The 19,344-nt window shown below is 41.5% G+C and overlaps 1 protein-coding gene across 1 annotated transcript in view; it reads right to left on the bottom strand.

Moving 5' to 3' along the window:
* Nucleotides 1-2,604: 2,604 nt before the first annotated feature.
* YJEFN3 (YjeF N-terminal domain containing 3) overlaps nucleotides 2,605-19,344 on the bottom strand; it is a 411,568-nt gene continuing 394,828 nt past the window's right edge. The window contains exon 6 of the mRNA XM_075315464.1: nucleotides 2,605-4,254. Coding sequence (XP_075171579.1) covers nucleotides 4,055-4,254 — 200 coding nt within the window. The 3' untranslated portion in view covers nucleotides 2,605-4,054. The remainder of the gene's footprint in view (nucleotides 4,255-19,344) is intronic.

The following is a 19,344-nucleotide window of genomic DNA, read 5'->3' as shown; positions in this document are numbered from 1 at the left end:
GTCCTAAAATTAAAGAAAATTGCTATCTGTGAAAATACCCCAGAGCTCTCCTACCTATCCATAAGTACATCTGAAAAAAGTTAATCAGTGCATATCAAGACCAAACATAGTGATTTTACAGTTGCTACATATAGTGTATGTCCGACTGATACTCTGACCCTACGCACCAAACATCAAGTTTGTCTTGCAGTTTTCTTTGAAAAATGCTGTAGATTTATGATGAAGCTTCACAGCATAAATTAAGAAGCTGTGGATGTAGTCTCCATGAAACAACCATAGACCATTCACAACTTATTTTACATATATATATACACATATATATATATATACACATTTTATATATATATATACATATATATATATGTGTATATATATATAAATATAAATATATATATATATATATATATATAGATATATATATATATATATATATATCTATATATATATATAAAATATCCTACTCAGAGGCTGACTAGATGGCAGGAAGGTCAGAATTAAAATAGGCAAGAAATAAAATAAAATGTTTTATTTCACTTACCAATGGAGGCAGAAATCCTCAAAAGCACAGTGAGCAGCAGGGCAGGATGGCAGGCTGGCATGTCTGCCCTAAATTGCACATGGACCTGGATCTATTTCTCTCTGGTGCTGAACAGGTAGTGTTCTGAATATAAAGCCTCTTCCAGCCCCAACAAGAGGGGTCTACTTGCTGGAGATGAAATAGGAACCCAACTAGTATGTGAGAGGAGCTGGATGCCACTCAAAATGTAAGCCAACACTAACAGTTTGTGTGTATGACTTCTTTTCTATTTAGTTGCTGTAGACAGTTCTTTTTTTTCTAACACTTTTTTTTTCCTTTTGCTTGCTTTACAAGACATCCTTTTACTTATTACTGTTTTAAAGCTCCTAATTTCCAGCAGTGCCACTTATTCACACTTGCAAAACTCCGTAAAGGAAATCTGATCAGTGGCAGCATGAATTAGAGCCTGGCTGCACATGATTACAGCCAGGTATATTTTTCTTTTTTTTTCAGAGAAATTATACTTTACAATTGTGCAGCCAGGCCCTGATCATGCTGCCCGCATTTAATTGGTTACCGTTAAAGAAGCACTCATAGTTTGAATATTATGCCCTAATCCTTTCTGAATATGTATGTAATGTAGTGTACAGTACAGGACATAACTTTGGACACACCTGTTCATATAATAGTTGTCCGTGTGTTTATTGGAACATACACATTGTGGAATCAGACAGAAGGCAGCAAAAGCACAAAAAACACATATGGAATCAATAAGCAAATATATATGGAAAAAAAAGTAGAATATGTATTAAACTTCAGAGTCCTCAAATTATCCCCCTTGTACTATGGCTTTACACACCCCTGGCAGAATCACTTAATTACATAAAGAGAAACAACAACCAATCATTACTTTAAGACATGAAGGTCAACCAATTCAGAAAATTGCTAGAACCTTGAAGGTATTGTCAAATAAAGATATGAAAGACATCAATTTCTGTGATGAAACTGGCTGTCATGAGGACAGTCCCAGCAATAATTATTTGAGTTGCACAGGATGCAACTGTCAGAGTTACCAGATTCAAAAACCTCAAACTGACAGCACTTCAGATAATAACCCTCATAAAAGATGCACAAATATCAAGTAGGAGAAACAAAGACTGGACATTAGATCAGTGGAAATCTGTACTATGGTCTGACGAGTTTAAATTTGAGATTATTGATACCTTCTGCCATGTTTTTGTAAGATACAGAAAAGATGGTTCTATATGTGTGGTGACCCATTGTGAAGAATGAAGAGGGAGGTGTGATGGAGTGGGGATGCTTTGCTGCTGGCACTGTTGGTGATTTATTTGAAATTCAAGCTACAGTTACCCAACATGACTGCCACAGAAGTCTACACTGTCATGCTATCCCATGTGATGAATGCTACTGCTGAAACGCACTGTGGCTCCTGGCGCCATTTCAGCTGGAGAAGATGAATATGGGTAATATTAATTTGTATATAGTCTATTACATCTTGCTTTGTTATTCTTTCTTGTTACCTTTATGCCTATCATAGCTCTACTTATCTGCATGTCTTTTGTCTTCCTGAAATAATGTCCCCCATCCTAGGCTCCTTCGTGTAACAATGTACCTCATCATGTCCCTTTTATTTAATAATGTGCCCCATCATGGGCCCCTTTCTCTAATAATGTCCTCCATCCTAGGCTCTTTCATGTAATAATGTCCCTCATCATGTTTCCCTTCCTGTAATAATGTTCTCTATCCTGGGACCCTACCTGTAATATTGTCCCCCATCCAGTGCCCTATCCTTTAATAATGTCTTCCATCCTGTTCCCTTCCTGTAATAATGTCCCCCATCATGGCCCTTTTATTTAATAATGTCCCCCATCATGGTCCCTTCCTGTAATAATGTCCTACCTCCTAGCCCCTGCTTGTAATAATGTCCTCCTTCATTGGCCCCTTCCTGTAATAATGTCCTCCATACTAGGATCCTTCTTGTAACAATGTCCCCCCATTCTGGGCTCCTTCCTTTAATAATGTCCCGCATCCTGGCCCTTTCCTGTAATAATGACCTTCATCCTGGCCCATTCCTGTAATAATGTTCTCCATCATGGGCTTTCTCTAATAATGTCCTCCATCCTAGGCTCTTTCCTGTAATAATGTCCCTCTTCATTTTTCCCTTCCTGTAATAATGTTCTCTATCCTAGGGCCCTACCTCTAATATTGTCCCCAATCCTAGGCCCTATCCTTAAATAATGTCTTCCATCCTGGTCCATTCCTGTAATAATATCCCTCATCATGACCCTTTTATTTAATAATGTCCCCCATCATGAGCCCTTCCTGTAATAATGTCCTCCCTCCTAGCCCCTGCTTGTAATAATGTCCTCTTTCATGGGCCTCTTCCTGTAATAATGTCCTCCATCCTAGGATACTTCCTGTAACAATGTCCCCCATTCTGGGGGTCCTTTCTTTAATAATGTCCCCCATCCTGGCCCTTTCCTGTAATGACGACCTTCATCCTGGCCCATTTCTGTAATAACTGCCTCCATCATGGCCCTTTTATTTAATAATGTCCCCATTATTGCCCTTTCCTGTAATAATTGCCTCCATCTTAGCCAGTTCCGGTAATAATGTCCGCAATCATTTGTCCCTTCCTGTAATAATGCCCTTCTCTATTCTAGGTCCATTCCTGTCATAATGTCCCCCATCCTGGCCCCTTCCTTCAACCCCTGGGATGGATTTTCTAGACAGAATGGTTAGCGCTAAGCTTGTCCGTGGAAGACTTAAGAGCTGCCAGGTTACCTTGAACAGTGCTCGAGAGTGAAACCTGAGATGTCATGTGACCTAAAGGTACTGGTAGAGCCCTAAGTCTTTCCATAGACTGAACAGTGGATTAGTGATCTAATTGTTCCATGCTCCACTGCAATATACGTATGTATCTGTGTTTTAAAAAACACAGATAAAGCTGAATTTTTTACATATTCTCCCTCAACATCCTGGGACAGTGGGACTGCTCCCTAAATTCGACACAGTCCTAATGAATCTAGAATGGTTACGTGGTATCCTTTGAACGTTGAATTGATCATCAGACTACATGCTCGATTGGTGTTCCACAAAATCTACTCATTATACTGTTAGGAGGAACACTGGACTCAGGATTCCCATTCTAGGTCTATAAGTCCAAGTTGTAAGGAATACAAATGATGAGACATTTATTACTTATCTTGTTGATAGATCATTAATGTCCATGTGTGAAAAATAGCGTTCAACAATTTGCATTTTTCAACATGGTCCTTTTCTCTAATGACTTATTCCGAATATTTAATTGTTGGAGATCTGGAGATATTTTACATTACAGGTTGGCTGCAAGTGCTCCTCAAAAACGGCATTTTGTTATTCACTTTCCTTGGTTGTATACACAAACGAACAATCTAAAGTCTCATTTTTATTAAGAAACACACCATATCATATACAGAATAATACAGAAATTTGTATACATTTATCGACAGGTTATAGTTTGCAAAGCAGTCTAATCTAGAGTTCCACCACATATTCTGTCCCTGGATACTTTGGTAGGTTCAAGTCAAATTTCTTCTGTATATCATAAGGCAAAAATCTTCCAGCAATAAAGTGATGTTTGCCTGAAAAATGAATGGCACACATCTTGGGCGCAGATAATGAAATGAGTACTTCAGGATTAATACCTTCAGAGTTGCCAGCCTCTATATCCCAGCCTGCAAGGTAGACAGAATATTTTAAGTAAATAATATTAATAGTAAAACGTATCAAAATACAACACATTCTAAAACAAGATAGTAAAATATTGTCAAAAGATATATAAACATAAATGCAAGCAATGCAGATTTACTAAATGATATAGTTAAAGAAACCCTCCCTTTAATTTGTTTTTATTAAATCTGTGCATATGTGCAAATAGTGTGTGTATTAAAGAGGTTATCTACTTCTAGGGCAGTTCCTTCTCATTCCCCATTTTTTGGCCCAACTAAAATAAAACAGCTTATACTCAAATGCTGGCGTGGTTCCAGCAGTGTCGGCACTCGTGTTCCCAGACCTCATGCGAGGTTGTGATGTCACGCGAGCACCGCGCCCAATCATCGCCAGCTTTCCTCTCCTCACCTTCAGACAAATAATTAATCAACAGGAAGTGAGTCTTAATTCTTGTTGATTAATTAATTGTCCGAAAGCAGGTGGAGTCAATTCGGCGATGATTGGGCATGAAGCTTGCATTACAGCACAACCTCACGTGAGCTCTGTGAACGCGAACCTGAACACCACTGGAACTGCGCCAGCAACCGAGGTGAGTATAAGCTTTTTTATTTTAATGGGGCCAAACATGGGGATTAATAAGGGGTTGTCTGAACAGTGGACAACACTTTTAACATACTCACCTACAGCTTTCTTCAGAATCCATAACCTTTGCTCCTTTTCTCAGTGATGTCACTCCTCTTCAGAGTAACCGACTAAAGGCCCCGTCACACACAGAGATAAATCTTTGGCAGATCTGTGGTTGCAGTGAAGTCATGGACATATTGTTCCATTTGTACACAGCCACAAACCTGGCACTGATTGTCCACAATTTCACTGCAACCACAGATCAGCCAAAGATTTATCTCTGTGTGTGACAGGGCCTTCACTCTATGCTCTACGCATGAGCTAGAAAACTCTTTTAGGCCTCTTTCACATGTCAATATAAAAGATAAGCCTGGCTCACTATCTGGTTGGGTGCTCTGGAGAAAAATAGCCACTTGATAAATAGAATGTAGCTCCGGCACACCTTAGAGAAAAAAATGCAGAAAGTCTTGGGTGGTGCTGAACGAGTATTTATTGAAACAAAAGAATAAAGTCTGTCCCAACGTATCGGTCCACATAGGACCTTTTTCAAGGGATCTATCAGACTGATGAGAAAGACAAAAAAAGAAAAATAAATAGAAAATATTACAAAGGAAAATGTATAACAACAATACATGAGGAAAGATACATCATAGTATAATGCAGTATTATAATCAAATGGTACCATCTACGGGTACATAAAAGTACAAAAGTACATTACACCCATGAAAAATAGTATAATCAACATGAAATCACAATGAATATATGAACATATGATATCATGGGCAGATGAACACACACAATATGGCACAAAGAGGCACCAGACTTATGAATAATAAATAATTAATATTCCATATTAATTATTTATTATTCATAAGTCTGGTGCCTCTTTGTGCCAAATTGTGTGTGTTCAGGTGATTTGATAGGTACATGGTACATGATTTGTCTAATAATTCAGGTGGTGCCGAGCAATCCCCCCTTTGTTAGATATCATGGGCAGATGTAGTAACTCGTAAATAATGTATACATGGACATACCTAAAGTATTAGAGACAGTGAATAAATATGCACCAAAGGACAACGTATGGAATCGTCAAAGACGTATAGATGTAGGGTTGGGTACTAGATGAGAAAATGGAAAAACTCTTTAGAAGGTAAAATGACACATGACATACTGCGTAATCACTGAAATTTAATAGATACCTGTGACCGTGTAACTCAGGTTATGCACCACGATAAATATATGGAACCGGGAGGAGCCGTATTTAGGAAGTCTTAAGGAAGCGGGAGACTAATGTGTAGTCTAAATCAAGAAAGGGGTAAGGATAACTACAGAGAAATGTACGGAATTGCATCAGGAGGTCATTTATTTAAAATTGACTGTCAAAGATCATACCTGTACACGTACTGCAGGGCGAAGTGGGCCCAATGTAATGGTACAGTGTGCTATGTCCAGAAGGATATCCTGGTGGAGAAAAGTAAGGTGGTAAAGTGTACTTTATATATGTTCATATATTCGCTGTGATTTCATGTTGATTATACTATTTTTCATGGGTGTAATGTGCTTTTGTACTTTTATGTACCCGTAGATGGTACCATTTGATTATAATACTGCATTATACCATGATGTATCTTTCCTCATGTATTGTTGTTATACATTTTCCTTTGTAATATTTTGTATTTATTTTTCTTTTTTTGTCTTTCTCATCAGTCTGATAGATCCCTTGAAAAAGGTCCTATGTGGACCGATACGTTGGGACAGACTTTATTCTTTTGTTTCAATAAATACTCATTCAGCACCACCCAAGACTTTCTGCATTTTTTTCTCTAAGGTGTGCCAGAGCTACATTCTATTTATCTTTCACATGTCAGTGATTCTGGTACATATGTCGCAGTTTTTATACGTACCAGAATCACCGACATACGCAGACCCATTACAATCAATGGATCTGCGCACACATCAGTGATTTTTCAAAGACCGTGTCTCCATGTGGGAAACACGCGTGTCCATGTTTCCACACGGAGACAAGTCCGTTTTTTGTGGCATCACTATGGTGTGATCCATGAAACACTTACCAGAAAAAAACATATCATTGCAATAAATAGCATTTTATACTCAAATTCTCCAGCGATGCTGTGGTCAGCGGCTGCGGCCTGCTGCTTTTTAGCCGGCTAAATATTGTTATGAATATGCACTGCACCATGACTCGGAAGTAGCAACAGCACTGACACAGCAGAGCAGGAGATTCAGCACCACGGACAGTAGGAGCGGGGACAGGTGAGTTTGGAATACCTGATCTCCATGTGCTATCATGGATCACGGATCACGGATAACACATGGAGAACACACGTGTGCCGTGAATCACGGCACACAGGAGGGACATATGCATTTTTAACACGTCATTGAAAAACCTCTGTGTTTTTCACTGATGTATAACAGGCCTTACAGTGTAAGTATATGGAGCCTCATTCTGACACTGCATATATCTACATTGTAAAAGGCACTTCTGGGTCACGCAGAGCGCAGGGTGACCCTGAGAGTCTGAAGAGTGTGACGTCACTGATGGCCACTATACACGGCTTTTTAGTATCTGTGTAATGGTTTGCACCTTCATCTGTTCACTGGAACTTAGATCTTCTGCAGATCAACTGAGCCAAACTCATGAAGTTATAGGGTTAGATGATGATTTCTATTTAGTTCAGTTAAACCGTGGGAAGTCTGGATTTTGCATCAGTACAAGGATGGCTGCACTACTGTTGTCTGAATGAGGCCTAGTTTTTAATTCATCTAAAAGATGCTCTATTTCTCCATTACAGATCCTCTGCAGTAATATGTTAAACATGTTTTGTGTTCTGATGATGTAAGCCAAGACTTAATAAATAGAGCCACATTTCACTTTTAGCACAAGAGGTCACAAGAAAAGAAATCATTAGCCGGTGATGTATCTTGTTCCAGTATGTTATCTATTTTTACAGAAAAACTAAAAGAATTTGCACGAAAATACACAATCTATACTAAATGATAAGTCATACTTTTTTGAAAAATCCTGAAAAACATTAACATGTAGAATAAAAAATATATATCTACTTGCCCAGTGTCAGACTGCGGTGGCAGGGGCCCACCAATAAGACTGAATCTGGGGGCCCACTAATCAACTACATGCAAATATTACATTTACAAATTTACCTATGCCTTTATATAATAATATACTGGGTAGTTTGTAAAAGGAATGATAAGATGCTTCCTTTGTCTGTCCATAATGAAACAAGTGTATCTTGCAAACTACTAATCATGTTTGGGGAGTAAGTGACATACTATTGCAGAAGGCCCACCTGAGGATTCTCCTGTTCTCCTGTGGACCAGTCCGAGACAGCACTTGCCTCTCCTGGTGCTTTGAAGAAGTCCTTCACTGGTCTCTGATAATCTGGTTAACCTAGTCTCCTGTGTTGAAATCCTATCCCATGCCCCATGTCACATGTTGCCCCATGTCACATATTACTGCATCAGTGTCTGAATTACTGAAGTGGTCACATAGGAGAAATTTCACTGCATAAGTAGTCCAGATTATACTTATGCAATGGATCTGTAGGTAATCCACTACAAAATCCTCAAGAATTGTGGTTTATTACAGATTTTAACTTGCCTGTTGAACTGAATGGAAAGCCTTCAACACATATGCAGCTATTCCACTACACAATTTGATGTGCTATGAATTTACTGGATGATATTTTACTGCAGTGTGTTGAAGCAGATTTGCTAATATCTCTTAGGGCTTAGATGGAAAATCTGCATTGTATCTGTGACGCCCCTGGACTAGTCAGGTTGTCACAGGTTACTGCACGCTCTTTATCTCCCAGTGCAGAACTCAACCCCTCTTGGATCTGGGTTCCCAACTTGCAGCACTGCCTCCGTCAGCATCCAAAATCCCTATCACACCTCGCACAACACCTTGTCAGGCACACCAGTGGGCTGCTAAGCTGGAATAGGGCCACCCACCTAGGGGTCAGGCAGGGAGGTGGGAGGTGACAAGTGAGTTGAGTGGTAGCCCTCGAGCACTGAGGAGCTTGGGGAAGCTGGGAGTTGGAGCTCCCAGGAGAGAAGTACATTGGGTTGCAGATGGTGGTCTGGACCCGGAGGAGTCGGACACCCGGTTGTGGGATATTGGGACTGGGTGCCTGGCTAGTCGAGAAGGACGGTCGGCAGCTGCAGTCCAATAGCTGGTCTGGGGCCAAAAGCACGTTGAGGTACTGGACCCTAGGTCGGGGAGAGGTTTCAAGCAACCCAGCATTTAACCTGTGGAGGATAGGGCCTTTAAAGACTGTCTGCACGAAGCTCAGAGATCAGAGGCACTAGCGCAACAAGGGGGATAGGGCTTTCCAAACAAAGCAGCCCACTGAAATCCCAGGCATGAGCTCCTGAGAGCAAGCTCCTTTACTACCCATAGTAGGGTTTGGGGCCTGGACAGCTTTAAGCTTATGGGCTACTTGAACACTTCAAAAATTCTGTGCACGGAGGCAGGCTGTGGACCATCAGGCAGTACTCCAGGGGACGGAACCCGGACGGGCGCCCCCAAGAGGGCAGCGGCACCCAGAGACTTGGTTTACCACGTTGTCAGCGTCTGCTTTCCTTCTGAGTGAGTGCTTGATCAGCCCCTGCTACCCGCGAGCCTGCGCTCCCCCTGCAATCCATCCCACCATCCAGAGTCCCGGGGCCTTCTCCTACCCGTGGAGGGTAACGTCATCTGGCTGCCCCACTCCATCAATCCGGGTACTCCCAACGGCAGTGGCGGTACTCTCTATTACCGCACACCATGGGTGGCGTCATAAACTATCTAATTCCCCTGTAAATAACCCCCATCACGTTTTAGAGGGACCCTGAGCCCCCGGGTCCGAAGACCTTCGAGCCACGAGTAGCGACACCCGGATCCGAGCGGTTCGACCGCTGCTGGGGCGGTACACGTCTGAAACATATCCATGTGAACATGTCAATATAGCTTAAAGGGAACTTGTTACATGAAAAATGATACTGACCTGTAGAGAGTGGGTTAATCTGCAAGTTAATAGTGTTTGGAACCTGCCAGGAACCTGCACTTAGAGCCATGCTGCTGGGAGAAAATTAACTTTATGTCTCCCGGCAGTGTTTGGCTTCCCCTCATAAGGGTGGCGTCATTGCAGGCTTTGTCACTGCTCTGTCTACAGTGAGCAGTGGCTGCAACCACACCCCCGACTGTGACTGACAGTTGGCTCTACATTATACCCAACTGTCAGTCAGTGCTGGGGGTGTTGTTACAGCCACCACTCACTATACACCATGTTCCAAATTACTATGCAAACTGGATTTAAGTGTCATAGCGATTTTTCTTCAATGAAACTCATTGATGATATTGTGTCTCAGGGTTCTTTGGATCACTGAAATCAATCTCAGATACCTGTGATAATTAGTTTGCCAGGTGAGCCCAATAAAAGGAAAACCTGAAGGTGTGAAAAGGACCTCTGCAAAGTATATAGAGTTTCTGACTGATAACTTTCTTCCTTGGTACAAAAAGCAGAAATGTGCCTTCAGGAGAAAAATCATCTTCATGACAATGCACCAGCTCATGCTGAAGAAAATATCTCTGTGTCATTGGCTGCTGTGGGCATAAAAGGAGATAAACTCATGGTGTGGCCACCATATTCCCCTGACCTCAACCCTATAGAGAACCTTTGGAGTATCATCAAGCAAAAGATTTATGAGGGTGGGAGGCAGTTCACATCAAAACAGCAGCTCTGGGAGGCTATTCTGACATCATGCAAAGAAATTCAAGCAGAAACTCTCCAAAAACTCACAAGTTCAATGGATGCATGAATTGTGAAGGTGATATCAAAGAAGGGATCCTATGTTAATATGTAACTTGGCCTGTTAGGATGTTTTGGATTTAAATAGCTTTTTATTTCAGTGAATGTGAGCTCCTAGTGCTTCAAATTCCACAAATGAGCATTTTCAGTTCTGTGAAACATATAAAATGTTTAGAAACTCTACTGAGCCTATTAATTTGGAACAGTGCATTTTGAATTTTTTTTTAATTTTGAAGATTATACTGTTATCATTGGGAGATTTCTTCAATAAAATTCGATGTATACTCTAACGGGTGATGACTTTTATTAGGTCCTGTGTCCACGGGAGCTTGCTTCTGCGGATTTTGCAGCGGAAAACCTGCGGCTTTATCTGGATTTTCCAGATAAATTCGCAGGTTTTAGCATGTACAGACACTCCCCATGTTATCCTATGGGACATGTGGAGTGTCTGTGTCCACGCTGCGGAATATGCGACTGCGGAATATGTTGCGGATATCCCGCAGCCGCACATAATTGCATGTCAATTATTCCTGCGGATTTACCTGCGGATGGTCCCATACTTACCTGCTTTGATAGCAGACACCCGGTCACTTTCCCTCGGTGCACAGGAGGCTGGAGCGTGGTGGATCCATGAGCAGGAAGGAGGAGGTGGGCGGGGCCTGCACGAGCTCCGGTCATGTGACAGCCAGAGCTAGTTCAGGCTCGCCCACCTTCTCCTGCACAGTGTAGAGACGCTGACAGACGCCGGAGAGAAGTGCTGCGTGATGGATGTAAGTATGAACTCCCCTGATCACTGCAGCACTTGTTCTGCATTGAGGATGCAGTGCCGAAGCCATGGTACTGTGGCGCCCTGGACAAGCCAGGACGTCACAGATACTGCAACAACACACACCACACCCCAGCTAGGCACATCGAGGTCAAACAAAAATCCTTGTTGCCTCCCTCAAGGGGCTGATGTCCACACCAGGGGGTGGAGCCAGGTGGTTGAACCGAGGAGTTCACAGTCCTGGAGGCGGGAAAAGGAAAGAGATCAGTTTTGGAGTTTGAGGAGTGAAGTGGTAGTGGAGCAGACTGACCGTGTCCGGGTGCGTGGCCCGGGCACATACAGCAAGGTTGGCAGATGGTGGTGACCGTCTGCAGGAGGGGCTGATTGACGTGAACCGTAGGGACCGGGGACGGGCGGTGGCCCGCCGGTACCAGATCGGGGAGCGAAGAGAAGCCAGCACCATTCGGCAGGGCTTACGGACCCCGACCAAGCTAGGAGTCGCCTTAAAACTGGTCAAATCCATTAGCGAAGGGAACCTCCGGAGTTTCCCAGCAGTCAAGACCCGATTGAAGGCAACAGCTCAAACCGTGAAGGGAAATACAGTCACTGCCAAGGCTACAGTTCGCAGGGCCAGAGCCTGCGGGCAAAAGGGGCTCCCTCAGCCTCCATCCAAGCTGGGGAGCGGGTTACCGGTGGGAAGCCACCAGAACCGAGAACATAACGCAGGTGCAGGGAAAGGCAGTCACCACCAACCTACCGGGAGAAGAACAACTGCAGCCGTCTGTGGGACCCGTCCATCCAGCCGTTTGTTTTACCAGAGACTTTGTATTCATCATTGGCTGAGTGAGTACCACTGTGCCGTGTGGCACCGCGCTGCCCCCGCGACCCTGCACCTCACCAGGCCCCGTAACCCACCTGCCATCCCTTCCTCACGGGGCCCCGGGACAACCAATCCCCTTAACCACGGAGGGGAAGAACAACATCCAAGCTGCTCCTGGTCATCGCTCCCGGGATCCCCGTCCAGAGCAGCGGTGGTGTCACAACCTCACCACACCCGTGGGTGGCGTCACGGACAATATCCCTAAACCAAACCACCCCCCCTTTCTCTCACGGGCGAGGAGAGCCGCTCGAGTCCCCGGGATCCGGACCACCGCTCGAGCCACCGACCGAGCAAGCAGCAGCAGCCGGACCCGAGCAGTGGGTGAGCGCAGCGTCCCCTCCCCGCCCGCGACAGTACTGTATCCTCAATGCAGAATGCCTGCAGGTTATCCGCAGGACATTCCACAAGAAAACCGCAGCATTGAAACAGACAAAGTTGTGCTGCAGTTTTCTGGGAGCTCCTGCGGAATGTCCTGCGGATATAACCGCAGGACACTTTCCCCCGTGGGCACATAGCCTTACACTGACTGTCATTTGCACCGACCATTTAGGAAAATCAGACAAAAATATAATTTGCATAATAATTTGGAACATGGCGTACACTGAGCGGTGATTGAACCCGTGCCAGCACCACCCGTATGATGGGAAGCCGAAGGCTCGCCAGGAGTAGTAAAGTTCATTATCTTTCAGCACCAGGGCTCTAAGTGTGGACATGGGACATGTTCCAAACGCTATTAACCTTCAGAGTGCTCCCATATCTGCAAAGTAATAGCGTTTTTACACGTGACGTTTCTTTTAGGGTATTGGTTATAATAATATAGAGGAATCCCCTATTGACAGAGTGTAGGTTGCATGCTGGGTGATAGCTAGAAATTAGTGGGAAAATGTAGGAAAGAATATAACTGGGCAAAGATTTATAGGTTAGGGTAAAGGTTTTTAAACGACGGATGCTGCAGTAGTAAAGACAAATTATGTAAGAGCACGGGCTACCATTTATCATTTTAAATGTTCCATGCATGGGGAAGAGACACAGTCTGGAAATGTCTGAGATGGTAGAACGTAGTGAGCGGTGAGAGTGGCTTATTAAAAAGTAAACTAATCATCACTAAATCTAAACACTGGTTTTGGAACTGCTTATTCCGGGATGGAATTTTAATACAATGTCAATATGGATTTTAAGCAATTATTATCCTATGTGCCAGAGACTGGAAACTCACTTTCTTTTGAGCTCATTTATATAATATTTTTTTTTCAGCTATACCAATAGTTTAAAGGCAGATTGAGAAAAAAATGTCAGAATTACAAATCTGTCAGTCTAAGAAGTCTTTTTAAAATCTAAATTAATAATGTACTAGTAATAGAGTAATAGTACTAATAATAAAAGAAACAACACCAAAAGCCAAAATGTTCCTCTAAAAACCTCTAACTAAAACCGCTGATGAAGTTTAAAGGGAATCTGTCACCAGGTTTTTGATGCCTCATCTGAAAGCAGCATAATGCAAGCAAAGAGATCCTGAAGCCAATGATGCATCACTGTCACGTCCCCACGGAGTCTGCTTATGCGACTTTTCCTTCGAGCATCAGGCGCCACCGTATTTCCGCCGTGAACAGTGCTGGTGATAGGGGAGGAGTCAGTGACAGTGGCTCTGGTGGGCGCAAGCTCCGCCGATGCACTAAGCTGTGTTTCCCTGGGACCTGCAGTACCACTGGCTGACTGTGGTGGTATAAGTCTTCCAGCTGAAGTTACCACTTTTCAGCTACAGCCAATGAGAAGACACAACACCTTTCTAATTCCCCCTCCGGTCTGCTGGTCCCTGCCAGATATAGTTTTGTAGTTCTGCTTATCTCTGGTTCACACCCTGCTCCTGAACTTCTGATCCCCGTGTTTGACCTCTGCCCATTCACTGACTACTCTCCTGCCTGCCGTGTTCTGTACTTCGCTGCCATCTCCGGTTTGACCTTAGCCTGAATTCCTGAGCACGCTCTTTTGCCTGCGGATTTTGTCGATTTGTGCCTCCTGCTTTGCACCCTGCCTGACGACCACTCTTTCCCAGACTGCAGCCTTCCATAGGCAGCGATCTCCTGCATCTTGTGTAATTCTAAATCCCTGAACAGGGGTTAAAAGGTTTCGGGGGTTTTTGGGATCCTGCTGAATGGGCGGCTTACCTCTAGTCTGTCCGTGACAGCCATCCTGAGTCTGTGGTCACTAGCAGGTAGTAGAATCACTTACTTTACTGGCTGCAGCTGTTTTGATACAATCAGAATTTTTAACATTAGTCATGTAGCAGAGTCCAGAGAGCTGCCCCTGTCCACACCAGGATCTCAATAGAGATTATAACTTGAAAATAGGTATCAATCAGAAGAGGGGGCCTGCCAGACTGCCCTGCACATAACTTTGTAGTCCAAGCAATGATAAGGATCCTGCTGCTTAAACAAACATAGCAAAAAAACCAAACAAACAACAAATCGGACTGTGACAAGACAGGCATGCCTGAATTTTCTGTATTAATCCTTGCAGCATGGTGGCTTCAACTTACATAGCAAAAACCTGCTGACAGATTCCCTTTAAACAGTTACAGGGTAATTCCCATAGTCACATTATTTGTTTGCATAGTACAATAAACCCATACTTATTATTAATGCACAAACTATGACCAGCATAAAAAGAAATATCTTTTTGTCTTTTTTATCTTCACATAGTTAAAGGGTCGGTTCTAATTTTACACTGCTAAAGTTATATTTTCCAGCTGCTGTTTCCTTGCACATGCTGCGGACTCCTCACCACTTCACCTGTGTGCTCATTACTAGCAACTCCTTTCTGAGGTAACATCAAGATAATCTAAGGGTAGAATTCAAGTTATGCTTCTGTGCGCTCTCTGCTCATGTATAATACCCTGTCTGACTGATTTGATCAGTTGCCATCTACATCAGCATAGCCGTCTGTGTGATTTTACATTATTGATAGTTGGTCTTTCTCAGAGCCTAAAGGGTGTTTTACACACTGCAGCGATGTCGCGAGCGATAGCACCCGCCCATCAGGGATGTAAAATTGAAAATCCTGCTCTGTTAATGTATATGGCAGAAGATAATCCTCTGCTTTGTGCATCAGTAGAGCAGTATTTGCAGTTTTGCATCACTAATCTCTTAACAGCAGAGAATAAACACAACTGGACAGTGCACTTCCTAATAATTACAAGCCCTATTGTTGAGTGCAGGAGAGTTCAGCTTTGAATGAAACCAGCTAACATTGATGTCAAAACAAAGACAGCTGATGTAGATTATAAAATTAACCAGACAGGTCACTGTATAGGAGCAGAGACTGCACAGAAGCACAGAGTGTATACTAAAAATAGAGCTATGGTAGGATCCAGCTGCAAAACCGCACTGCGCATGATCGACCAGGAGCACTGGAACTACAGTTAGGCAATGTCCGCACTTTGCGTCATCCTAGTTGCAGTTCTAAACGCATCCTCTGGCAGAAATTGCTTTTGCCAAAGTTGCTTTTGACCACAAAATCGCGGTAAATACGCGTGCGTTTTTAACGCGTTTTACCCGCGTTTTCAGCGCTTTTTACCTGCGTTTCAATTGCTTAAAGTCAGATGCGTTTTGATTACAAAGACACTACTAAATAAAGTTTTGACATACAAACACTATGAAAAAAGGGAAAAAAAAATGTTAAAAATATAATTAGTTAAATCATAACGAAAATAGTTATATTTAATATAATTATAGCGGTTTTATACTTTTTTCACTATAATTCCAAAAAATTTATATTTTTCATTATTTAATTGTCGGACTATGTGTGTGTGTAAAGGGACATATCATTCTATTATTTTGATGTCAGAAACGCATTTTTTCTGCAGCCAAAAATCAGGAAAAAACGCTGGAATTTTGATGTTTGCTGCTTTTTACAACTTCTCATTGACTTCAATGTTACCAAAACGCAGCCCAAATGGCAAAAACGATTGACATGCTGCTTCTTTGAACGCTGAGTTTTTGCCCAAAATTATGCAAATTAAACGCAGCATTAAGAACTGCAAAGTGCGCACAAGAAATCCCCTTTTCCCATAGACTTTGCAGGAAAATCAAAACGCATGCATTTTGGCATGAAAATGCTGCAGTTCAAAACGCTGCAGAAAAGCAGGTGAAACGCAGGTGTAAACGCAAAGTGCGGACACAGCCTAAGGCTTCTGCCACACTCACGTGTAAAAAACGTACGTTTGCAGTAGTCCGTTTTTTGTGTCCGTGTTCCGTATTTGCAGTCCGTTTTTCCCCTCCGTGTAGTGTCCGTATGCATATCGTGTGTCATACGTGTGTACGTGTGTGCGTTTTCCTGTGCGTGACATACGTCAGTGTGTGTTCCGTGTGCAGTCCGTATATTGTGCGTGTTTAACATGTTTCACACATTGAGATAATGGTGATTACTTGGAATTAAATGACACATAGGTGTATGTGATTAGGACATAAATATAAGTTACCTATAAACTGTTTGTTTCCTGCTTGTATTCTGCCTTGGAGCACCTATGTGTTTTGACAAATTTTTCGCAATGCCATTATCCACGGAGGCCTTAGTGTTCTTATGTTGGATTATATCTCGTCGTTTTGGCGTTAGACGGCACATGTTGCAATATGATAATGTAAGAAGAACCAGATTGTGGGTGCATCCACTAATCATGATGCGGCCTATGCATGGTCATTTCCATACTTTATTTTTTGAGTTACGGAATTTCCCAGATAAGTTTTTTTCATACTGCCGTTTGTCAGTTGAGAGTTTTGATTACTTACTAAATATTTTAAAACCTCATTTGCAACATCAGGACACTTGGATGCGGCTTTCCATTTCCCCTGAGGAGAGATTTATGGTGACTCTGAGGTATATTTTTTTTTTATATTTTTTTTAAAATGTGTTAGGTTTCACATTGAAATGTGTAATTGATATTTCTTGATCTAATCTCTGTTTTTACTCAATGTTTGTGGTTTTTTTTGTTTTTTTTTCTTTAAAAAAACATATTGATAATTGAAAATCATTGTTTGTCTTGTTTTCATAGATTCTTGGCGACTGGTCAATCTTTTAGTGCGTTACATTTTGATTTTTTGTTGGGGAGATCAACCATTTCCGTTATAGTACGTCACACATGCGACATGATATGGCAACATTTAAAAGACCAAATGATGCCTCAGCCAACCAGAGAAGATTGGTTGAAAATCTCTAAGGGCTTCAAGGACTCTGTGGACTTTCCTAACTGCATAGGAGCTTTGGATGGCAAGCATTTCAGAGTTAAAAAACCACCAAACTCTGGTTCACGTTATTTCAATTTTCATAAGTTTTTTTCGGTTGTTATTTTGGCATTGGTTGACACAGAATACCGTTTTATTTATGCTGACATTGGGGCCTATGGTAGTGCCTCAGATGCCCGTATTTTCCGTTCATCAAGATTAGCCCAACGCCTGCAAGAAAATTCATTATTGATCCCACCCCCAGTTGCCCTACCTGGTACATCTGGACCGTTGGCACCATATGTCATGGTAGCAGATGCAGGATTTGCATTAAACAAACATGTTATGCGACCATATCCAAGGAGATCAATTGATGACAGGAAACAGTACTTTAATTATCGGCTAACTAAAGCAAGACGTTATGTGGAGTGTGCATTTGGTATTTTAGCTAACAAATGGCGCATTTATCACACAACTATTCAGTTGCAGCCAAACTCTGTCAAATCTGTCATCAAGGCTACCATAGTGCTTCACAATTTCTGTCGGATACATGAAGGAGGAACTTATGTTGATGATGAATCTCAGATAAACCATGTTGTTAATCCAACAGGTGAACCTATGTCTCATAATTCCGTGACATCTGGATTACAAATTAGAAAATTATTTACTGATTACTTTAATTTTTTTGATGCTAATAATAATATTGATGTTTGTTAAGATTTTTATGGGGTTTTTTTTGTTAAAATGTATTTTTTTCACTTAGACTAAAATGTTTAATTAGTTTAAACAATCTAAGAGCTTAAAGCTTACTTGTATTAAATTGAAAATGCGTTAATCACCAACTGACATTTCTGATAACAACATGGATTTCTGAATGTTGTATGTATGTGTTTGTACATTTCTGTGTTAGTATCCTGAATTTTTGTTTTTTTAAACTTTCAAAATTAATAATGTTAATAGTCTATGGAAAAAATGCAATATTATATATAAATTTAAAAAAGAAACAGATTTTTTTTTTTAAAAACATATTTTTTTATTAATAATATGCCTATTATTACAAAAAGTAATGATGTTCTTTTTTAGTTTCAAAATAAAAAATGAAAATCTTGCTCATCTTCTGGAAACTTTGACAAAATTTACATTTTTTTTTTTTCTTTATAAATTTTTCATATACTTTACTTAAAATAGTACACTTGCAAAAATTTTTGCATTGCTTACAATGTTGTTAAATTTTCGACCAATTATGTTGGTCTCATGTTGGACATTTACATAGACATAATAATTGTAAACTTTGTTTTGAGAATATAAGAACTCATCTACCCATCAAATTGGTTGGGTACAAATGTGTTCATAAAAAATTAAACATATCCATGGCATAAAACATATATGTCATCCGGCACAAAATATAATCACACATGCCTTTTTTTATTTTTAAGACTCTGAGTTTAAACATTTTTTGCAAACCCTATTTTTTTTTTTTTGTCACATTCATCATATTTGTTGGTTGAATGTAAAGATTTACAAAAATGTGTATCATAAGTCTACAAGATCTTCTAGGGAAGTAACCTGAGTGTTGCTGAGTATGTTGTTTTGGGTGGCCTCAGAAATAGTATTTTCAGGAATGGAAGCAGTTGTTTGCTGAACAACATTCCTATTACTAACTACAGTAGTGTGTGGAACAGTCTGTTGCATGCTTGTTTGGCCCAACACATTGCCTGTTGTTGAGTACACCTGTGGGTCTACATGGGTAAGTGGGTATTGTGTGTGTGTGTATGTTG

This window comes from Anomaloglossus baeobatrachus, chromosome 1, assembly GCF_048569485.1.
Source record: "Anomaloglossus baeobatrachus isolate aAnoBae1 chromosome 1, aAnoBae1.hap1, whole genome shotgun sequence".
Lineage (NCBI taxonomy): Eukaryota > Metazoa > Chordata > Amphibia > Anura > Aromobatidae > Anomaloglossus > Anomaloglossus baeobatrachus.
Note: the sequence above shows the minus strand (reverse complement) of the source record. Positions and strands in the feature narration are given on the sequence as shown.